The sequence below is a fragment of the Canis lupus genome, chromosome 1, assembly GCF_048164855.1.
Source record: "Canis lupus baileyi chromosome 1, mCanLup2.hap1, whole genome shotgun sequence".
Classification (NCBI taxonomy): Eukaryota; Metazoa; Chordata; class Mammalia; order Carnivora; family Canidae; genus Canis; species Canis lupus.
This window is the reverse complement of record NC_132838.1, coordinates 57,291,484-57,314,631: the sequence shown is the minus strand read 5'-3', so window position 1 is coordinate 57,314,631 and position 23,148 is coordinate 57,291,484. Positions and strand designations below refer to the sequence as shown.

The 23,148-nt window shown below is 56.5% G+C and overlaps 1 protein-coding gene across 1 annotated transcript in view; it reads left to right on the top strand.

Moving 5' to 3' along the window:
- Nucleotides 1–22,233, top strand: part of THBS2 (thrombospondin 2) — a 29,013-nt gene extending 6,780 nt beyond the window's left edge. Inside the window, exons 4-22 of the mRNA XM_072831224.1 lie at nucleotides 55–139; nucleotides 3,407–3,603; nucleotides 5,031–5,171; nucleotides 5,720–5,816; nucleotides 7,365–7,535; nucleotides 8,124–8,300; nucleotides 9,007–9,180; nucleotides 9,723–9,850; nucleotides 9,921–10,073; nucleotides 10,561–10,779; nucleotides 11,609–11,716; nucleotides 12,088–12,247; nucleotides 13,472–13,590; nucleotides 14,099–14,333; nucleotides 15,609–15,836; nucleotides 16,276–16,547; nucleotides 17,115–17,212; nucleotides 18,439–18,578; nucleotides 20,202–22,233. Coding sequence (XP_072687325.1) covers nucleotides 55–139; nucleotides 3,407–3,603; nucleotides 5,031–5,171; nucleotides 5,720–5,816; nucleotides 7,365–7,535; nucleotides 8,124–8,300; nucleotides 9,007–9,180; nucleotides 9,723–9,850; nucleotides 9,921–10,073; nucleotides 10,561–10,779; nucleotides 11,609–11,716; nucleotides 12,088–12,247; nucleotides 13,472–13,590; nucleotides 14,099–14,333; nucleotides 15,609–15,836; nucleotides 16,276–16,547; nucleotides 17,115–17,212; nucleotides 18,439–18,578; nucleotides 20,202–20,209 — 2,910 coding nt within the window. The 3' untranslated portion in view covers nucleotides 20,210–22,233. The remainder of the gene's footprint in view (nucleotides 1–54; nucleotides 140–3,406; nucleotides 3,604–5,030; nucleotides 5,172–5,719; nucleotides 5,817–7,364; nucleotides 7,536–8,123; nucleotides 8,301–9,006; nucleotides 9,181–9,722; nucleotides 9,851–9,920; nucleotides 10,074–10,560; nucleotides 10,780–11,608; nucleotides 11,717–12,087; nucleotides 12,248–13,471; nucleotides 13,591–14,098; nucleotides 14,334–15,608; nucleotides 15,837–16,275; nucleotides 16,548–17,114; nucleotides 17,213–18,438; nucleotides 18,579–20,201) is intronic.
- Nucleotides 22,234–23,148: the final 915 nt, after the last annotated feature.

Sequence of the window (23,148 nt, the reverse complement as noted above, 5' to 3'; positions counted from 1 at the left end):
CAGACATCTGATGCGTGTCCACTGATCTCTTTCTCTCCTCACATGCATTTCTAGGGTCTGCTGCAGAATGTCCACCTAGTGTTTGAAAACTCAGTGGAAGATGTTCTGAGCAAGAAAGGTTGTCAGCAAAGTCAGGGAGGTAGGTGTGTTTTGAACAACGTACTTCATGTTTCCTTTCTTGTCTTGGATGGATTTCTACTATGAGGTGTGTGCTTGGTGTGTATATATCCATGTGTGCATGTATGTGTGAGTGTGTGTATGTGTATGCCTGTGTGTGACTCAGTGTGTCTGTGCATGTCTATACACATGTGTGCATGTATGTGTACCTGTACACATGTGTGTCTGTACATGTGTGCCTGTATATGTATGTGCACGTTTCTATGTGCATGTATATATGTGCATGAGTGTTTATAAATGTATATGTGCATTGTGTGTACATCTCTCTATGGTACTGTGTGTCCATACGTGTGTGTGCCTATGTGTCTTTGTGTGCATATGTGTATCAGTACATGTGTCTCTACATGTGTTTCTGCCTATGTGTGTCTCTGTGCATGCACATTGCACATATGTGCACATGTGTATCTGTATACGTGCATGTGTTTGGGTGTGTGTCTATACATGTGTGTCTCTGTGATCCTGTACATGTGTGTATGTGTGTCTCTATGTGCATGTGTGTATCTGTATACATGCATGTACGTCTCTGTGTATCTCTATAGGCCTGTGTGTCTGTACATCTGTGTGTGCCTGTGTGTCTTTGTGTGCAAGTATGTGTGTATGTAACCGTGCATTTGCACGTGTGTCTGTATATGTGTGTATCTGCCTATGTGTGTGTCTCTGTGTGTGCATGTGCATATGTGCGCATGTGTATCCATATATGTGCATATGAGTCTGTATATGTATGTGTGACTGTGCGCATGTACATGTGTGCATGTATGTACGTGTATGTGTGTATATGGGGACACCCTAGTGGGGACTTAAGAAAAAATATTTTAATAAAGTGCTATTATTGTGTTTGAGTGAGTTTGCTGGTTAACTTAGACATACTGACATCTGAAAATGATAAAGTGCTTGAAAGATTAACTTTGAATATATTTTAATAATCCAAAATAATCAGTTTTACAAGCCAAAAAAACAACTCCTGCATTTGAACATGCATTCATGCAAATTTCCCCATGAATTAACGTGTGAACATCATCTCTGTAAGCTAACACCACAGATATTGGCCCCGTTAGGTTTAGGGAGGTTTCCTCACGCTCCTCAGAGTTGCCCACAGATCCCATCCTGAAAACATCGACGCTGCTTGAACCACTGGCCGATGATCTCACGGCGTCTGTTCCTTGCCTTCTACATTTACCTGCAGCCATAATTTGACAACACGTTCTTGAGCATTTACTTGATGAAGTTCCACTCTGCTGGGCTCTTTACACGCAATGTCAGTGAATCTTCAAATGCCTTTGAGACGGGCTTGTTAGTTTTTCAGTAAAGAAGCCGCGGTCCCGGGCGGGGGAGGTCCCACAGTGACCAGGTGTGACTCCCTGTGGGCGGCTGCCCCACGTCCCCACCCTGGTCTTCCAGGGCAGGATTTATGTTCATTGACACCCTTTGTGTCAACCGTACATTCTGACACGTTTAAATCATTCCCTTGTGATGGATCGATGTGTCCAGAGCACGCAGGATGTGCTACCTGTAATGCTTGATGGCAGCTCCGCGACCTGCACTCCCCAGAGCTGCAAGCTGTACCCAGCCCTGAGTAGACGCTGGACCCCCTGGGTGTCCACTGTGCTGGTGCTGGGCGAGCCGCGTGGGCCGGGAGTCACTCCTGAGGCTGTGCACCTGTCCATCTGTCCATCTTCCACTGTCTGTCAGTTGAACTATGGGGCAGGAAGGGAATCTGGATAGCGATATTTGGCCAGACCGTGGAGTGGAGAGAAGTCCGCAGCGCCTGCCCCGTCGCACAGGCTCTCGTCACAAGCCTCTGGTTTGTAGGAGCTAATGGGGCGCAGCCCAGCTAATAGGCCGACTGCTTGTCCCTGTGATTTAAGCCACTGCCTTTTTTTAGGGAGAATGTGGCCATCACAAAGCAGAAAGTTCAGAAAAGGCTAGGATAGTAAATGGACATCCGACAGTAACTGCACCAGGAAGGTTCCATAGACACGGAGAAAGAGGACGGTGGCCCTCAGGTGCTCTGACCCGAGGGGGCTGTGCTGGTGTTTACGGGAAAGCTGAGTGTCACTATTGGGGCTGAGCTCCGCAGGGTGCAGAGACCCCTCACCCTCCATGGCAGGACAAGGGGACTCCAATCCCGGTCCCAGCCCTGACTGCTGGTGACCCTGCCTCACCTCTTGTCACAGGGGGACGGACTCTGTGATGGTGGGGTACCCATCCTGAGTCCTGAGGAGGTGCTCTGGGGTCAGTCTAGAATCAGGCGGCCGTGGGCCGTGGGGTGAGTGCGTGCGTGAGGCCTTGTTTTCAATCTGACACCCTTGTGCAGGGACAGACGTGCTTATGTTGGTGTGGTGCACGCCCCCGGCTGCCCAGCAGGGCAGGGGCGCTCCCAAGGTCACTGCGACAGCAGCGAGGATTTATGACTGAGAATAAAACCCCAGCAGAATGAGGGCATTGGCAAGGCGTGACTCAGCATGGAGCCACCAAGACGTGGGGCATCTAACCCCCGTGACACTCACGTGCTGGGGGCCACGGCCATGTCGAGGCCGGCCCGGCTCCCACGGGGGACGACCCCGTCTCTGGATGGGACCAAGACAGTTTCCAGCTTGTGTCAGCCACTCCGTGGGGAGGACCCCAGAGAGTCTGTGCGGCTCCAGGGGCAGCGAATCCCCCAGTGGCTCTTCTGAGGGGTCTGTCCTTCCCTCCCGGGGATGCTGCAAGGCCCACAGACGGGCCGTGAGTGCAACGTCTGCCAAACTACTTGAATCCGCTTTGATGCGGAGCGAGGGGCCTAAATAAAGGATGTTTGGGATAGAGAAATAGGCAAGAGAGGAGCTGCTGGGGCCGCGGGATTCACCGAGAACGTGTGGGTGGAGGCCGACTCCAGTGGGGACAGACGTGAGGGCCTTCGGAGAGGGAGACCGCCACCTGTCGTCCGGCTGAGTCACTGGTGGGGGCAGAGCTCCAGCCCGTGTGCAGACAGACAGTTTCCAGGGCTTCTGGCGTCTGTTGGGTCCTGTCCTGGGCACCACCGCCGCGTGTCCGGCTGCCGGCAGGCCCTGTTGGCAGGGTGTCGCTGTGGGCAGAGCCCTGCTTTGCCAGCGGGGGCCGTGATGGACACGGTGCCACCCCTCGTCCCGCCCGTCTGGGGTGGACCTCGGGCGCGGTGTGGGCCCGGCCTTGTCTGGGCTCCGCCTCCATGTGTCCAGGCCGCGCTCACCCCGCCTTGTGCTTCCCGCAGCCGAAGCCAACGCCATCAGTGAGAACACGGAGACGCTGCACCTGAGCCCCCAGGGGGGCCCCGAGTATGGGGGCCCGGGCGCCCAACAGAGGCCGGAGGTGTGCGAGCGCTCCTGCGAGGAGCTGAGCACCATGATCACCGAGCTGTCCGGGCTGCACGTCATCGTGAACCAGCTGCATGAGAACCTGCGGAAAGTGGTGGGTCCCAGGCTGGCAGCTCCTGGTGGGGACGCACCCCTGCACTCACGGGGCGTCGGGTGGGAACAGGGCGATGAGGGGGGGCTGGGGGCACGGAGGACTCTGAACGACAGATGCCCTGGGGCTTTGCATCCTCAGGACGGTTCCAAGCCAGGGGATGCTCGTGTCCCCAGTGAGAGGGAGGGTGGGAGGTGGGGGTCAGGGTGCAGCTGCACAGGAGGAGCCAGGGTCTCAGAGGTGTGCCAGCCTAGGAGAGGGGCTGACGGAGCCAGGCTCCCTTGGGACACGCTCCCAGCTGGGCTCAGGGGACGGGGGCAGGTGGTGCCCATGAAGAGCCAGACAGGCAGCGGGGGGAGAGCAGGGCGGGGAGGTCTGCAGGTCTGGGGTCTCCTCCTGCCCTGGAGGCATCTCAGAGCCGCTCTGCAGAGGGCACAGCCAGGGCAGCTCGTGCAGAGGCCAGGGCGCTGCTTGGGAGGCCCCCACAGGAGGCTGTGCACCTTCTGGGGTTTGGCCCTGGGCAGGAACGGGGCAGGACTTCCAACCGCACCGCCAGCACTGCCCACGGTTTGCGGGGAGGAAGTTAGGAATTCGGAGGCAGGACAAGGGGTCTTCCTGGGGGCGTTGCGGGCATCGCAGCCTCGGACCCCTGCAGGCTGGACTCTCATGGGGGCAGCAGGGGAATAAGAAGGGCTTGGGACGAGTCTGCCTGACTGGGGGCAGGGACATGAGTGACCTCCCAGAACCTCACCAGCAGTGTGTTTCTGTGCATTTTCAGAGAGGACCCTGACTTTCTTGTGATTTTCACGAGGCCTGTGGCCCCCACTCAGCAGCCCCGGGTGGGGAGACGAACTCACAGAGCATTGCAGGGAGGGGGCTCTGGAAACACCTGCTGCTGGCAGTCCACGGCCCTTTCACTTGTTTGATTTTGTTTAAAACCCAGTAACTTTCCCTCTGGTCTGTGACAGTAAGAATTAGGTCCACACATGTCCTTGCTGTTGTGTCATCAGGCCAGGTCGGTTGTTTTTGGAGGCGCGCGTGAATTCACGAGTGGGGCGTTAGTTTTCAGTGGCGCTGGGCGAGGAGGCCCCGTCTCCGTCCAGCAACAGTCGCCGCCGCTGGACCCCGAGGCATAGGCGCCCCAGGGCTGGAGCTGCTGGGCAGACGTGCAGGGGCAGCTCCCTCCGTGTCAGCTGGGCGCTGACGCACGAGCGGAGCCATGGAGGGCGACGGCGGCTGGCCTGCCCCCCTCGACCGAGATGACACGACCCTTCCACCTAGATTGGATCCCGTGTCCCCAATGGGGCTGTGTCGCCCCACGCAGAGCCCCACACAGGCCGCGGGCGCGCTGCGGTTAAGAAGGTGCGGGAGCACGGAGAGTGGGTACGTTGTACTTGTCTACACTTCAACGATCCCCCCCAATCTTCCAGTCCAATGATAACCAGTTTCTCTGGGAGCTCATCGGCGGCCCGCCCAAGACGAGGAACATGTCCGCGTGCTGGCAGGACGGCCGGTTCTTCGCGGAAAACGAGACCTGGGTGGTGGACAGCTGCACGAAGTGTACGTGCAAGGTGAGGCGCGGGGAGCCCTCCCCGCGGGGTGGGCAGAGAGGCCCAGTGCGGGGTGGCCGGGGTCCCAGACTCCCCAGGGGCGCGGCGGCAGGCAGGCCGTGTGCAGGAGTGTCAGGAGGCCGAGTGTGGGGCTGTGCAAGTGGCGTTGACCCTACGTCAGGCTCCGACTGCCTGGCTGCTTCACACAGAAGAAACCGAGCACCGGGAGGTGACTGGCTTGTCCCGGGTCATGCAGGGGGCAAGAGACGGCTGGGGGGAGGCGGCCAGTGTGAGTAACTCCAGGAGGGTCTGCGGGGCCTGGAGGTGAGGTCACTGCCCACGCGGGGGTTGGTAGGTAGCCTGGCCTCTTCCCCTCCGTGATGAGTTCACCGGCTTTCACCGCGGGTGGCCTTGGGGGTCAGTGGGCGACGCCGCCCTGGCCCTCCTGCCCGCGGTGCCCACAAGGTCGCCGGGGTGGGCCCAGCGTCCTCCCGGCCCTTCCAGTCCAGCCCTCACACCAAAGCTTGTTCTGTTAAATGACCATTACACGGACCTTTCTCTGCTTGCAGAAATTTAAGACCGTTTGCCACCAAATCACCTGCCCGCCGGCGACCTGCGCCAACCCGTCCTTTGTGGAAGGAGAATGCTGCCCATCCTGCTTCCACTGTAAGTGCGCCGTGGAGCTCAGGGCGCCCGCCGCTTCACCCCTTAGTGCCTGCGACCCGCAGCCCATGGAGGGGCCTGCACCTGAGAGCGGATGGCGGGGAGGACCCGAGCTGTCCACACGCATGGCCACAGGGACCAGGAGCCGGACCAGGACCACTGCAGTCAGTGTCCTGTCCTGTCGCCTCTCGGTGGGGAAGCTGGGCTCGGTGGCCACGGTGCAAGGACAGGGCACTGGCTTACAGCCCTCAGCAGGCGCCCTGTCCCGGCTCGGGTCCCACCCTCCAGCCGCTCGCCACCGCCCTGCTCTCCTGCCACTGGGCTCCGCTGCGTTTGCCCTTCTGTGACCCACGTGGGCCCCTTCCCCTCCTTCCCTGTGTGAGCGTGCCCGCCACCCCGCTGGCGTCCCTGCCCCCTGGGATGTTTATTCTGAAATGCCCTGGTTCACCTCTCGCTGGTTTCTATCCTTGGTGGCCTGGTCCGGGGACTGCGAGCCCGAGGTCACAGGCTGGGGACGCCCTGCAGGCTTTGCCCGCGGGCCCCTCCCCTTCTCACGCGCCCTCGGGGGGCAGGTGGAGATGTGCTCGGACTCCGCCACTGTGATCTGGAGCAAAATATGACTTTTCGGGTCTCAGATTCATTATCTGTAAAATATGGGATGGTTATCCCCACACACAGGGTTAGTTTTATGGTTAAAACAGACAATATTCAAGTAGACCCGTCTGTGTCTGATGTGCACGTTAGGAGGTAGATGTGCCTCCCGTCGGGACGCGCGGCGTGAGATGAGAATACGACCCCGACAGGCAGGGGCCCGATTCGGGCTACAGGGAGGTGCTCCGCGCCATCGAGAGCCCTTTCCATGACCGTACTGTCTTGTTTCCTGCTTTTGGGAACACTTAATCCTCGCTCGGCACACGACCCGAATATGACGGCCGGAAAGTGGTGCCGTTTGTGGCTCCCAGGAAAGATCCCTCCCTTGGAGACCCCGTCTTTTCTCTTTCTCAGAGATTGCCATTCGCTCTGAAGACTTTCTTTAAGGGAAATTCCCTTTTTATTTAACTTCCCTGATTTAAATTATTTGGTACTAAATTTGGTGACCTGTAATCTCAACCAAAAGTTGAACAACTTCATTATCGCACGTAACACAGCCGTGGAGGTGAGAAGGGAAGCTATTGAAACCTTGTTAGTCCAGTGAGACCCCGTGTAGACGTGATTCCGGACTCTCTCTCCTGAGCCACCTTAAGGAATCCGTAGGCCCCTTCCCTGACACGGGGGACTAGAGCGGCTCCGTGTGCAGACGGTAGACGCCGTGGCCTCTGCAGCGCTCTGTCCGCATCCCCACGTGCTGTCTGTCCTGCCTGGGGAGCAGCCCCTGCTCCCCGACCAGGTGTGGATGTCGGGTGACTCTGGTGGTGGCCCCGCTGGGCAGCGTGCTTGGGGCAGGTGTACACGCACACACCTGCCTCCCGAAGCACATGGGGTCCACCTCGTGGGCCGCCTCATGGGCTGCACCGGGCGGAGGCTTGACGGGCTCCTGTGCTTCCCACCCAGCGCTGGACGGCGAGGAAGGCTGGTCCCCGTGGGCCGAGTGGACTGAGTGCTCCACCACCTGTGGCTCCGGCACTCAGCAGAGAGGGCGGTCCTGTGATGTCACCAGCAACACCTGCTTGGGGCCGTCCATCCAGACGCGGGCCTGCAGCCTGGGCAAGTGCGACAATCGCAGTGAGTGTCGGGGCTGCGCTGTGTCGGGGTCGGGGTTGGTGTTGCCAGCAATGGGGTTCTGGGGCCGGTGGGGGCAGGCTGCTGTCAGGGGACCCGGGACCTTGTCTGGGGGCTGCTGCCAGGGGATGCACTCTCTCCTGCTGTGCATCCTCCTGTCCTTCTCCTGCTCCATGTCCTCCTGTCCTCCTGCTGCGTGTCCTCCTTTCCTCCTGTGGCACATCCTCCTGCCCTTCTCCTGCTGCGCATCCTCATGTTCTCCTGCTGTGCATCCTCCTGTCATCCTGCTGTGGGTCCTCCTGTCCTCCTGCTGCACATCCTCCTGTGCTTCTGCTGTGTGTCCTCCTGTCCTTCTGCTGCACATCCTCCTGTCCTTCTCCTGCTGTGCGTCCTCCTGTCCTTCTCCTGCTGCACGTCCTCCTGTCCTTTTCCTGCTGCACGTCCTCCTGTCCTCCTGCTGCACATCCTCCTGTCCTTCTGCTGCGTGTCCTCCTGTCCTTCTCCTGCTGCGCGTCTTCCTGTCCACCACTGTGTGTGAGCAGACGCCCAGGCCACAGCCTCCCCTGAGGACCTCCTGCCCCCATGTGCTAGTCCGGCAGGACGGGGGCTGGAGCCACTGGTCGCCATGGTCTTCCTGCTCTGTGACCTGCGGTGTCGGCAACATCACGCGCATCCGGCTCTGCAACTCGCCTGTCCCCCAGATGGGGGGCAAGAATTGCAAAGGGAGCGGCCGTGAGACGAAAGGCTGCCAGGGCGTCCCCTGTCCGAGTGAGTGGGGTGAAGGCCGGGCGGGAGCGGGCACTGCAGACAGCTGGACCGGGGCCCCGGGGCCAGGCCCACTCCTGTCCAGGATGACGCAGAAGGGGCATTGCCGTCCCCCACTGGCACCGTGCTGGAAGGTGGCCTGGGGTGACCTCAGTTACCTGGGAGCTCTGACCTCATCTGGTTAGCTTGGTTAAAGGACAGCCCAGCCACGACTCAGGGGAACACCAGCCAGACCATGGGAACAGTTGCTGTGTGCCCGTTCCTGGGGGACATGTAGATGGCGTGGGATGCTGGGGGGGCGCAGCTTCCCCTGCCGCGGGGGACAAGCCAGACCTGGGACCCAGGGCACTGGGAGAGCTTTCCGATGCCCGATGCCTGCACGCTGGCAGCCAGGGAAAGGAGAGTGCAGGTGCCTTCTCTGGGGTCCCCTAGAATGCACCTGAGCTCCTCCCTGTGCCCGCCGGCCCTGGCTGACCACCCGGTCTCCACGCACCACGCCCGCAGGCCCACCCGTGTGATCTCTCTTCCTGGAGCTGAAAACCAAGCCAAGTGCAATCTGTCATCTACATTACCCCTGAGCTTAGGGCCCCGAAAAGACACCTCCTAATGTTCCCGCCATGGGTAGAGACCCCATTCCAACCTGGCTCTTCCCTTAGGAGCCCCTGGGTGGGTCACCTTCCCCTCGACTGTCTGTGCTCTCTGTCCACAGTCGATGGCCGGTGGAGCCCCTGGTCCCCGTGGTCCGCCTGCACCGTCACCTGTGCCGGGGGGATCCGGGAGCGGACACGCGTCTGCAACAGCCCCGAGCCCCAGCACGGCGGCAAGGACTGCGTGGGCGATGTCAAGGAGCAACAGATGTGTAATAAGAGGAGCTGCCCCATAGGTAGGTGTGCGGGGAGAGGGGCACACCCTGCCCCCGCCACTCGCTCACATCCGTCCCTGTGGTCTGGACCCTGCAGCCAGAGGGCTCTTTGAACAAGCCACCGGGTTTTTATTCTGATTGCAAACAGAAAAATAGAAAATGTAAAATTAAAAGCAGAACAGTAGAAAACAGAAAAGAAAGCGCAGTTCTGCACACGTGATGACGGCTGCTTTCATCAGCCCGCTCCTCAGTGTTTTTTTGTAAAAACAGGAAACGCACGGTGCAGAATGTTTGGTGTGACAACCACTGTCCATGTGCCTGCGTAGCCTTGATATGTTTACCGCCAAGGACCTATTCTGGGAGGTGGTGACTTTGGGGGGCCCGGGATCGCGGTGGCACATCGCCGGCCGCCGGCTCCCTCTGAATAACTCAGTCTCCCTGTGGCTGAGCTGGAGTCCTGGGCAGATGCGGAGCCTCTTGGGGCGCAGGCGGCACTTCTGTCCTTCTGTGAGTTGCTCGGCGGTGCTCGCCCGAGCTCACCTGGCTCCGCGTCCTCCCCGCAGACGGCTGCTTATCCAACCCCTGCTTCCCCGGCGCCCAGTGCAGCAGCTTCCCCGACGGGTCCTGGTCCTGCGGCTCCTGCCCCGTGGGCTTCCTGGGCAACGGCACGCACTGTGAGGACCTGGATGAGGTGGGTGCCCGCCCCGGGGATGGGGCGCCCGCGGACTCAGGGTCGGGGCTCACGCCCGCTTATCCCGCAGTGCGCCGTGGTCACGGACGTCTGCTTCACCACGAGCAAGGCCCACCGCTGCGTCAACACAAATCCAGGCTTCCACTGCCTGCCGTGCCCCCCTCGCTACAAAGGGAGCCAGCCCTTCGGCGTCGGCCTGGAGGCAGCCAGGACCGAGAAGCAGGTGAGCAACCGGGCCTTCTGTGTTCTGGGGAAAGGCTGTAGATCAGTTGGGCAGAACCCAGAGCCCTGGGCGGAGGGGATGTAGAGAAGAACAGGGCGGACTCCCTGGAGGAGGCAGCGGGAGGTGCTGACTGCAACGACGCAGGTGGAGGGCTGTTGGAGCCTGTCCACCAGCCTGACCGGACCACCCTGGTGGGGACAGAGCTGAGCCTGAGAGGAGCCCGAGAGGACGCAGGGGCCACTGCACGCTGCTGACCACACGGTCACCTGTGGGCTCGGACGCCCTGCAGGTGCTGCTCCAGAGCCCCCGGGAATTCCTCCAGAGGGAGCCCAGCTCCGAGTCCTGGAGGCCTGCCCGGCACCTGCTGTCCCTGCAGCACCCCCGGGCAGCTCTGCATCCCTGCGCCTTTCCCCGAGTGCCTGCCTCCACCCCTGCACCTGAGGACAGGGTCTTGCCGTGTCCTAACCACGCGGCCCTCTCCCCATAGGTGTGTGAGCCTGAGAACCCGTGCAAGGACAAGACTCACGCCTGCCACAGGCATGCGGAGTGCATCTACCTGGGGCATTTCAGCGACCCCATGTACAAGTGCGAGTGCCAGACGGGCTACGCGGGCGACGGGCTCATCTGCGGGGAGGACTCAGACCTGGACGGCTGGCCCAACAAGAACCTGGTCTGCGCCACCAACGCCACCTACCACTGCATCAAGGTGAGGGCCGGGGCGCGGGACCTGCAGGTGCTCCTGTCCACCACCTCCCGCCATCCAGGGATTCCCACATGGGACGGCTGTGGCCATCGGAGATAATTCTGGGGTCTGAACATCTGGGAGCTCTGGGGGGTTCCCTTCACTCCCTGTGGCTTCTTGTCTCCAGGCGGTAACTTGCTGGGCAGGGCTCCCGTTTTGGTACATTTGCGAGTCTGGGGGAGCCTGGGTGTGATGGCAGCGGGCTGTAGACCTGGCCCCGGGTGGGACCTGTGTGGGACCCGGGGTCCCCGCTGCGTATGTAGACTCTGGGATTCTGTGGCAGCTGGAGAACAGAACTGAAATGCGTGCTTCACCAGCCAGTTGGGTTTGAATTATAACATAGTCGGAGTTGGAGTGAAACGAAATGTCCTTCCTAATTACGCCCAGTTACCCACCGTGTGAAGAGCTGGTTGGGGAGATGGTTTGGACTCTACGTCTCAGTTTCCGATCAGATGTCCACACCTGACTCCTGGCGCCGTTGGCCGAGGAGGGCGGAGGGCGCGTGAGCTGGCGCTGTGGGTGGAAGGGGACCCCCGGGCTTTGCCCTCCTCCAGGCTTCCAGAGCAGGGCCCTCGCTCCCACGGCTTCTGCTCTTGTGTGGCGGCGTCACGGGGGTCCTGGGCAAGTGCCACGAGTGACCCTGGTTTGGACCCACGGCAGCGGTACGGCGTCCCCAAGCACGGCCTCGCCTCCCTGAGGACAGCTCCTGAGCTTGACACCGCAGTTCTGAGCCCACGGGGTCGCTCCCCTGCCCCCTGCGTGTTGTATAACTCGGCACGTCCTCTGCTTGCAGGACAACTGCCCCCTGCTGCCTAACTCTGGGCAGGAAGACTTTGACAAGGACGGCACTGGGGACGCCTGTGACGATGATGACGACAACGACGGCGTGGACGATGAGAAGGTGGGCCCAGCGGGACTGCTGTCGGCCTAGGGAGCGGGTGGCCGGGGAGGAGAGCTCCAACTCAGGCCGCCGTACGTGTCTGTGATCTCCCTTCCCGCATCCATCACTCACTTGGCTCACGCCTGTGACGTGGATGTATCTGTTCTCACCATCATGCACGCACCACATCATCTTTGCCATAAGAAAATCTCAACATTTGAGCAGGAGGCATATTTAATGTATAAATAATCACAAAATGGTTAGGTGGCAAGAAAGCGTGGCCGGGGCTGGCCGGCTCTGGGTGCGAGGGTGTCCGCCCTGCATGCGGCCGTGACTTGCAGCCCCGTACAACCCCACGCGGTGTCCTGGCTTCTTCCCTTCCCTTTCTGTAGGACAACTGCCAGCTTCTCTTCAACCCCCGGCAATTTGACTACGACAAGGATGAGGTTGGAGACCGCTGTGACAACTGCCCGTACGTGCACAACCCCGCGCAGATCGACACGGACAACAACGGCGAGGGGGACGCGTGCTCCGTGGACATTGACGGAGACGGTCAGTCCTGCTCTTTGCCCTGGACGCGGGTTTACGGCCTTGCGCGTCGGTGTCCTCCTGTAGGCCTGGTGTAAGCTCGCAGCATCCACGGGCTTGCGCGAGGTTCAACGGCGCCTCCGCTGTACTCGCAGGAGCCCAACCTCACTGGCCCGTCCCTTCCTGAGGCCAGTGGGGGACGTTTCCAGCCTCGGGTCCTCCCTTCCTAAGATGGCAGGTGTGGCATCTTCCTTCCTGTGACCCGAGCCCCTGGTCCTGTTCCCTGTGTCCTTCGTGCTTACCCCCTTCCGAACCCCAGGAGCGCTGTCCTGTGTCCTTGCCACACCACACCTCTGAGACGCGTCTGATGGTAGTGGCTGCCTCCCTGTCCTGGGATATTCTCCACCCGCACCCTTGGTTCCAACCATTCACGAGTCAGCCACGGTGAAGCTGCCCTCGGGGGACCCCTGGGTGTCAGGAACGTCCGACAAGTCCAGGTCGTGTTCCGTCGCAGAGGCTGGCGCCCTCCAGAGCAGCCCTTGTCCCTATGGTGGTCCGCCCTGCCTGTGGGCGTCTGTGGGCTGGGCCCAGGGCCAATGGGCACCTCTCTCCCCATGGCAGCTGGTGCACGTGCCAGCCCTCCTGGGGACCCGTCCTCACTGGCCTCCCTGTGCCGTCCCTGGGGTCCCAGCGGGCTGGGCGGGAGGCGCCTCAGCCTGTCCCACGCGCTCCTTCTGACTCGGTGGTTGTGATATTTGGGGTTGCCGGTTGTGCACGGGGTTAAGTCACGTTCCAAGACTCCAACATTGATGGGATTCATCACACCTGGAAGCCCTGTCAGTCTCTGCCGCCATCACTTCCCTCCACATAGCAAACGGGTGACGAGGAGGCAGTCGAACCCCAGGAGCCACTCAGTGTCTGGGGCTCAGGCCATATTTTCAAGGTGATGGGAGGGAAACAGTCCACACGGTGAACTCAGAGCTTGCACCATGAGAACACAGCTCAGTGTGCAGCGTTTTCCCGAAAGGCTGAGAGCGCCTCTGGTTTAAACTAAGGGGATCTCAACTTTAATGGGAAATCTGACATATGGTCTTCCACAAACCCAATAATATTTACACTTCACCATAATCTTAGATCCTTTTTTTATTAAATGAAAGCTTGGCTATAAGTTGCTCTAAATGCAGTAGGAAGGCTCTGGGCTTTTTCTAAACTCAGCCCACTTCCGTGTTTCCTCTTGAAAACCTGCAGATGTGTTCAACGAGAGGGACAACTGTCCGTACGTCTACAACACCGACCAGAGAGACACCGACGGGGACGGTGTGGGTGACCACTGCGACAACTGCCCCCTGGTGCACAACCCTGACCAGGTGATTGATGGCGCGATGGACCGGGTGTGTCCAGGGGCCCGAGGGGCCCGAGGGCCTCGTCAGTAGTCGGTGGACGTGCCTGTGGCTTTCCGTTAGCGCTGCCAACAAGTGACAGCATAGGCTTTTCAATAATTTTAATTGAAAACATTTACTGAACCCGGCGCTCCACTCTCATATCTCGGTGGCCCCGGGCCAAATGCGTGGGTGCCTTCGCCTCCCCTGCTGGAGGGAGCCGTGCCTCCTCCATTTATCTTCCCATTTCCCTGCAGCAAACGTGGGAGCTGCTTCCCTCTTCCAGATTTTGCTCTGGAAGACGCAGCGATCGTAACGTCCTGCTGCCGTGCGTGGGGTGTACGGCTGCAAACGATGTCACAAAGGCGCTTGATTCTGTGGCCTTAATTCTTTCCAGTCCTCTTTCTATGTCACGAGCCCACGGAGAGTGGGCATGGAAGGCAGAGGGCACAGCCCGTCCCCGGGGGCTCACGTGGGTCCCTGTTCTGTCCCCCAGACCGACGTGGATAATGACCTCGTGGGAGACCAGTGTGACAACAATGAGGACATCGACGAGGACGGACACCAGAACAACCAGGACAACTGCCCCTACATCTCCAACGCCAACCAGGCCGACCATGACCACGATGGCCAGGGTGACGCCTGTGACTCGGACGATGACAATGATGGTGTCCCCGATGACAGGGACAACTGCCGGCTTGTGTTCAACCCTGGCCAGGAGGACTCGGATGGTAGGTGTTGAGCCTGGGAGCCCAGGGACCTGTCTGCGGGGGGTGGGGGTGCTGAGCCACGGGGCCAGGGCAAGCTCTTTGCATCTCAGGGCAGCAGCATCTTAGTGTGAAAGCTGTTAGTGGTCTCCGTGGAGAGGTGCCAGTCACACACGAGATGAGGTGGGGACCTGGGGTCATGACAGGGAAGGTTGGGATTTAGTCTTTCAGGAGCAAAGCAAGCAAAACATGCTGGGTGTGAAATATCAAGAAGAGGACTTGGTTTTCCCGCAGCTGAGCCCATGCAGTGTGCGGCAGCTGGGTCTGGCCTCAGGAATTGGGGTTCTCAGGAGGGTCTCCAGTAGACAGTGAGGTGCATGCTGTGCTGGGGGCTCTGGGGGCCCCATGAGAAAGTGGCTTTAGGGCCGCAAGTGCCTGTGGGGCTGGTTGGCCTTCAGCAGTGTAGGCGGGATGTGGACATCTGAGCTGACTTGGCTCATGGGCAAGTGGGGGACTCAGGATCTGAGGGTGGCTCCAGGGGATCCCCGCACCATGCGGATGGTTCCAGCAGGACATAGGGAGCCTGTCTGGACCACAGCACTCCGCTCAGGCCATCCTGTGGGAGTCCAGGTACAGGCCAGGATGGGAAGAGGCTGGCTGGCTCGGAGCATTCAGTGCCATCCAGGCTCATGCACAAGGGCGTGCGTGCCTGCATCCCTATCGGTGGGACATGTGCTACTGGGTGGAACCAAGAAGTGGTTTTCAGAATGTGATGGGAAATTAGCTGAACTCAGTACCGTTTTCTCCTTCTGAAGCAGGAGCTAGTTTAGGAAGCTGCCATCGGCCTGGGGATGGTCTCACTCACTGCAGACTGGCAGCTGTGGGGGCCGTGGGTCCCCCCGTGTGCAGCCCGTGGGTCTCCCTCCACCCCTTCCAGCACCTCACTGGACAAGTAGAAAGAAGCTTCTAGGAAAACCAAGGTCATGTCTCACCAAGGAAAGCCATTTGTAGAAAGAGCCCTGCTTTACCATCCAGATAGATTTGGGGCAGGATGATGAAGAAAGGTCGTAACAGAAGTTCTGGAAACAGCTGGCAGTTCAGTTCAGTCTTCCACGTGTCAGCCCCCTGCCCCGCAGCCCAGTGTTGAGGGGGGCCCTTGGGGACTTGCCGGCTGCTGCGGTTACAGCACATGGTTGTGGCTCTTGGGGCATCACATCTACACGTGTGAGGACCCTCCTGAGAGGCAAATGGCAAACCCTCTACTTAGTTTCCTCATTCTCCTCCTTGTCCTGGTGGCAGGTGATGGGCGTGGGGACGCCTGCAAGGACGACTTTGACAATGACAGCATCCCAGACATTGATGATGTGTGTCCCGAAAACAGTGCCATCAGTGAAACCGACTTCAGAAACTTTCAGATGGTCCACTTGGACCCCAAGGGCACCACCCAAATCGACCCCAACTGGGTCATTCGCCATCAAGGCAAGGAGCTGGTGCAGACGGCCAACTCCGACCCCGGCATTGCTGTTGGTGAGCCTCGGACACGTGCCGGGCGTTGTGGGTTCTGGGGGGCAAGGCGCCCATGGGCACGCTGGAGGCTAGTGGGGTGGGAAGATTAGGGAGGTCTCTCGGGAGGCCCTGTGCTTCCAGGTCTGCCTATGTGGTCTCAATGGAAGGACTGGAGCATCACACATTGAGATTCAATAAGCCTTTTTATTTTATGGATTTGGTCTGTGAGATGTTACACGATACAGTAGAGCTCTGCCAAAACGCGGTATGTGGGATCTGAGCGTATGAAACCCCACACGTTTCATTAATGCCAGAGTCACAGAACCCGAGGTGGATGCCAGAGAAGAGCCAAGCCCCACCTCCTAATATCCACGTCCACTGACCCCGGAGCTAATCCAGGCTTTTCCCTCAAAAGCCATTCTGACCAAATCCTATGATGCGTGTTCCCTTTGACATCCAGGGTTTGATGAGTTTGGGTCCGTGGACTTCAGTGGCACGTTTTATGTCAATACCGACCGGGACGATGACTATGCCGGCTTCGTCTTTGGCTACCAGTCCAGTAGCCGCTTCTACGTGGTGATGTGGAAGCAGGTCACGCAGACCTACTGGGAAGACCAGCCCACCCGGGCGTACGGCTACTCCGGCGTGTCCCTCAAGGTGGTGAACTCCACCACGGGGACGGGCGAGCACCTGAGGAATGCTCTGTGGCATACGGGGAACACCGAAGGTCAGGTAGGACGACAGGGCACGCTGAGCCAGTGCCCTTTGACGTGGCCTTGCAGCCACCATGGCTTTTCAAGAGAGCAGCCTTCGTCCAATGCAAAGACGGCTCGCCTCCATGTTGTCATTAATTTTGGCTGAATGTACACTGGTTTTAACACTCTTTTATTGAGTATGAACCTTACTAAAGATGCCATGTCTGGTTCTTTTGTAAACGCCAATGATGATCCTCTTGTAAACTGAACATATTTATACCTTCTTCTAGAGGTAGGGGGAAATGGGTTTTAAAAGTTTAAGTGTTTTACCCAAAGTCCCATGTTGAGGAAGCAGAGGATCCAGAATCTGAATCCACGGCTCCGGCTCAAACACCTCTGCCCTGAGCTCAGGACCACATTGCTCCCTGTCAGTGGGTTTTGATCCACACGAGAGATTCACGCTACGAAATCCAGCCGAGGGTGATGTAGCAGCATGAACCTCAGGCGTGAATGTGCAGAGTAACGTCTTTGCTTCCCATTTGGTAGTGAGACTGTGGTCAAGACTCAGGTGCCAATGGGACTCAGGACAGATGTGTTTTCTCAGGTGCGCACATTGTGGCACGACCCCAAAAATATCGGCTGGAAGGACTACACTGCTTACAGGTGGCACCTGACCCATAGACCGAAGACAGGCTACATAAGGTGAGGGTGGCTTCCCCCAACTGGCTCCCACTGCAAGAGTGTCCTTCTGTCAGATGACGCGTCTGAACAATAACAGACAAATGAGCTGACATGAACGCTCACCTCTTTGCTGTCCTCTTGGCTCTTCCACTTTTGTGCATATTTTTTCTATCCTGCATCTTCTACTGCACATCACTTATAAAAAAAACCCCAAAAAACAAAACAAAACAAACAAACAAAAAAAGAACTATGGAAGAGGAGAAAATCCAGCTTGTCTTGTTTTTCTTTTTTTTAAAGATTTTATTTATTCATGAGAGACACGGGGTGGGGGGGCAGAGACACAGGCAGAGGGAGAAGCAGGCTCCATTCAGGGAGCCTGATGTGGGACTCGATCCTGGGACTCCAGGATCACATCCTGGGCCGAAGGCAGGTGCTAAACCTCTGAGCCACCCAGGGATCCCTACCAACTTGTCTTGTTAATGTAACTTGGAGGCTGATGAGCATCTCTCATCCTTGTGAATATCCCAGGCAGGGGGCAGAAAGTGCAAATGAACCATGTCTTTGCAAAATTAACATGTGATTCCTTCAGAGAAGACATTCATATTTGTTTCTGATGTTGTGGATGGCTGAACCTAAAACATTTTCCAATAAAGCTTTCACAAATATCAGACTAACAGTATTTTGCTCTTTTGGCATAGACAGCGTTTCTCATTGATCTTGATTGCAACAAACATGAATTATTTAAACTTGAGTAATAAGGGCAGGGCAGGTGGGATTCTCCACAAAGGCCAGAAGCGTGTGTGTCCCCAGCGTGAATAAGCAGACCAGGGCAAGAGAAGCACGACCTCGCTGTCTGGGCACGATGTTCCCTTGCCCATGAGCTGTGACCTGGTCAGGGAGGCAGTGGTGCATGCAGTCCTGCTCTGGGCATGAGGATCGAGCCCTGTCCTTCTTGGCGTGCAGCTCTGGCCTAGTGGGTGGATGCCAGTGGGTGATGCCATGTGAAGGCCATGAGGAGGGTGGCCTCGGTGGTGAGGACCTGATGCCAGGCAGAGAGTCTGGAAATGGTGGCTGTCTGTCTGTCCACCAGGCAGCTGGGGACTGGAGGGCACTCTGTCTGCAGCTGGGGGGCCACTTACAGGTCTGCTGGGTTTTGGAGCGCTGGCCTATTTATTGCTGCCAGCTGTAAGGAGAGAGTTTGCCTCTCATCTCCAGCAGTCACACCTTGTTCTTTCTCCTGTTTTCAGGGTCTTGGTGCACGAAGGAAAACAGGTCATGGCCGACTCGGGACCCATCTATGACCAAACCTATGCTGGTGGTCGACTGGGTCTGTTTGTCTTCTCTCAAGAGATGGTCTATTTCTCGGACCTCAAATATGAATGCAGAGGTGGGTGACATTGTCACTGTGCAGGCGGCTCATGGCACAGAGAACAGGGAAGGGACACACATTTTATAAAAGTGGCACATTAGGGTGGTGAGTGGGAGCCCCGTCCAGAGCCACTTCCCAGTTATTCACTGGCTCTGCTTGTCTACACTGTGCTTGGTCCTGGGGCTGTGTACATTTTGTACACGTTCTGGACCTCTGGCAGCATTTTAGATTGCTACCCTTGCTTAGAAAGGGAAGGAGGGAAGGAGGAAGGAAAGAGGGGAGGAAGGAAGGAAGGAAGGAAGGAAGGAAGGAAGGAAGGAAGGAAGGATGGAATGAGGGAGGGAGGGAGGAGGAAAGATGAAAGGAAGGAGGGAGGAAGGAAGGAGGAAAATATGGAAGAGGGAAGGAAGGAGGAAAGGAGGGAAGAAGGGACAAAAGGAAGAAGGAAAGAAGGAGGGAAGGAAGGAAGGAAGGAAGGAAGGAAGGAAGGGAGGAAGAAAGGAAGGAAGAAAGGAAGGAAGAAAAAGATGGAAGGAGGGAGGGAGGAAGGAGGAAAGAGGAAAGGAAGGAGGGAGGAAGGAAGGAGGAAAGGAGGGAAGAAGGGACAAAAGGAGGAAAGAAAGAAGGAGGGAAGGAAGGAATAAAGGAAGGAAGAAAAGATGGAAGGAAGGAGGAAGGAGGAAAGAGGAAAGGAAGGAGGGAGGAAGGAAGGAGGAAAATATGGAAGAGAGAGGAAAGGAAGAAGGAAAGCAAGGAGGGAAGAAGAGATGGAAGGAGGAAGGAAAGAAGGAGGGGAGGAAAGAAGGAGAAAAGGAGAGGAGGAAGGGAGGAAGGAAGGAGGAAAGGAAGGAGGGAAGAAGAGAAGGAAGGAAGGAAAGAAGGAAGGAAGGAAAGAAAAAGGAAGGAAGAAGGAGAGTAAAGAGGAAAGGAAGGAAGAAGGAAAGGAAGGAGGAAAAGAAGGAAAGAAGGAGGGAAGAAGAGAAGGAAGAAGAGAAGGAAGGAAGGAGGGAAGGAAGAAAGGAGCAAAGAAGGGAGGGAGGGAAGGAAGGAAAAAAGGAAAGAAAGAAGGAGGGAAGGAAGGGAGGGAGGGAAGGAAGGAAAAAAGGAAGGAAAGAAGGAGGGAGGGAGGGAGGGAGGGAGGGAAGGAAGGAAGGAAGGAAGGAAGGAAGGAAGGGAGGAAGGAAGGAAGGAAGGAGAGAAGGAAGGAGGGAAGGAAGGAAGAGGGTTCTCTGCCATTCTCTCTCTGGAGCATACTTGGATCACCGTATTGCAGACCCAGAAGCGAGCCTGCCCCATCTAATGTGACCCCACAGCTTCGTGGGGACGTGAACATATTCCCTCCCACTGGCGGGGTCGGTGAGGCCCAGAGGTACTTCTCAACAACCACATGTTGAAAATTACACATAAAGAGAGAACGAGGACACAAGAACGTTGTTTCTTTGTCCCTCTGTTGGGTTGATGTGTTCCTCCCCCCACACACACCCCTTCCACACACAAGTCCAACCATTCACACATCCATCCAAAGTGTGGAGGTTTTAAAAATTAAGATGATATTTTAGGTTACGGGTAGAAGAAAATAAAACCAAACCAAACCTGTGGTCCACCCATGCTAATTCTGTTTATTGTATTTTTATTTTGCAGATGTCTAAGCAAGACTTGCCGCATCTCCGGAAATGTACTGTAGACGCTGTTACCTAGGCCCCAGTCTCTGCTGGTGCTTCCAGCTTCTCTCTCTTTAGCAGCAGCTCCTGTCCTTGACCTTGACTTTGAGGGTCGCTCACCGTCGCCGACCCCAAGCCCACGTGCCTCCAGAGGGTGCGTGTTCGTGGAACCCGACGGGAAACATCCCGCCCGCCGCCGGAAGACAGCCTGATGATGCACCAGACTCTACGTGCAGTGAAAATTGAACATGGCATTACATCGTTTTCTCTTGTTTGTTTAAAAAGAACGACGTTTACATATAAAATGTAATTACTTATTGTATTTATGTGTATATGGAGTTGAAGGGAATATTGTGTGCAAGCCTTTGTCATAAATTAAGCAGGAAAAATATTGCTACACGACTTTCAGTGCTTAGAGCCATTTCCATTCCTGGGTTAGAGCTGTTCCACAGCCGCAGGCAGGTGGCCACGGGGACGGGTCCACTGGAGTATGAAGTGGTACCGTGTAGCCGAGAGGTCAGGGACGTCACACCTCGGGGGGCCAGCCCCATAGTGGGAACACGCACGGGAATTACGAGAACCCCGCTCCCCTGCCCACTGCCCGAGTCCGCGGCCTCGACAGGGCAGGGGCGCAGCTTCATCTGAGAAGGGACACCCTGCAAGGCGGTGCCCACATGGGTCCAGGCAGGGCTCCTCAGAGCCCCCGTTAGAGAAGTTAGCAGAGCCGAGCAGGCCGCTCCTGCCCTGCAGCCTTGAGGGAGCTCCTGGCCTGTTGTCCCTTGATTTTCTGATTGCCAGAGTTTCTGCTTGAGCTTCTTTCTCAGTCTCTGCTGCTGGAGATCAGACAAGCGGGCAAACACACCAGCAAATGCACTTTAGCGTCTAACTCCTATTCTAGGCTTCGACACTATGCAAGAGCTGCTTACCTAATCTGGCCAAACTTTCCCCCAAGGTTCCACTTATAAACGTTTTGTTAATATTTATTAAATGACTACAGAATGCAGCTCCATTCACTAATAACTTATTTTAAACATGTCAAGTAACACATGTAGTGTGATTCCTAGGGATGAAAACATACCACACGCATGATAATACAAAGATGAAGTTACAACAAAATACCTTCCTGTCAAGACCCAAGCTCTGCAATATTATGTTGTCACGATAAAGCATGCTTAAAACGGAGGAGGATCAATAAATGATTGTGAAGAGTTTATAATGGAACCTTTATCTATACTGTCGCCAGCGACTGTCCTTCGGTCTGTTACTGTTGCCGACCTGCTGTACATAGGATTTGAGACTTTAATGCTGATGAAGAGTCAGCATCCAGCCTGCTGGGCACACCCGATAACCAGTCATACCATAATATACACACGTTTTTGTTTCTTTTTTTTTTTTTTTTTGCCTTAAATTGCATGATCTTTCTACAGGAAATATTAATCTCACTCCACAGAAGGGGTTTAATGAGAGGAATTGGTTTTGTCTAATGCAGGCGAATCTTTCTCCCCTTTCTGTCAACAGCAATCTTGTTTCTATGCAAAATAGAGAGGATTCACGACTTTTGTCTCAACTTCCACATTTCATTCGATAAAGTTACGTTTGTTGCTTCCTTCGAGGTTGATTTTTTGTTTTGCTGCACTTTTGACCTTGTTCTGCAGAGCCGTGTCCCCAGAACAGCGGGGTTTGGGGACTGGACTAAATGTAACGGTCGTGGAGGCCGTGCAGGTTTCTCTGTTGGTGTCCCTTGGCCGAACAACACAGTGCTGTGGGATGATGATGTGAATATTTAGAATGTACCATAGTTTTTTTGGTAAATTATTTATGTTTTTTTTTTGAACAAACTTCTCTTCCAGATTGATGAAACTTCATTTGTTTTGCCAAAGACTGTAAATATTTATTTATTTGTTCACATGGTCAAAATTTCACCACTGAAACCCTGCATTTAGCTAGAGCCTCAATTTTTATACTTTAAAGATTAATAACAGGAAATAAATTGTAAAAAGGTTTTCTATAAATGAATCTCTCTCCCTTTTTTAAAAAGAATTAGCAGGGTTTCTATTGGGGGGAAGGGAGACCAACCCCAGCTGGGGAGAGCTGACGTCTTGCTTCCCTCTGCGTGAGCACGTCTGGTCACAGGGCTCCCCTCTGCCTTCCTGAGGTTCAGGTGTAGATTTGGGGTCCACTCAGGACAGGCCTCAGGTTCTGTCAGCTATCAGCGCTGCACCCGACGGTCACTAGGTGCCCCTTCCCGCTGGCTGCTCTTCCTCCTGACGCGAGAGCAGAGCCAGGTGGTGACTTTCAGCAGGTGTCCCTGAACACAGCGCCCCTCCCAGATGCACCTGTTCTTGTTCCAAACCAGAGATGGATCCTGTGGCAGTAACACAAACAAGCCTGCCCTCTGTAGGAGCTGTGGGGTGTCTCTGGTTCCCAGCTGCTTTGTGGGGTTTCTGAGAGTTATGGTGCAGTCAGATGTGGAGGAAGATGGGGAAATAAGTGCGATTGGCAGTAAATCCAGAGGGAGTCAAGCGCTGGAGCCACAAGATGCAGGACAGACCGCCTGGGGTGACAGGATGAGTCAAGGCCCTGCTTTGATCTGGGAGGTGAAATGGTGGATGTCGTGACATAAATGCCAAGGAGAGACCAGCTCTATGTACATGGAACAGGAAGCCTCTGAGGAATATAAAAAGAAATCAATGAGGAGAGTGATCTTTGCGGCCTGGAGGTGACTGTAGAGGGAATCTAATGAAACAAAACACACTACGTTTCTTTCCACTGCTCAGGAGGCAGGCAGGAGGGTGAGACACATTTCTCCACACTCTCATTGTCTAGTGACTTAGAGCACAAGTCTGTGAGGGCTGCTCCAAATGCAGTCCAGGGCCCTCGGGACCGTCCCCTCCGGGGATGGTGTCTGTGCCCCGACAGGAACGAGC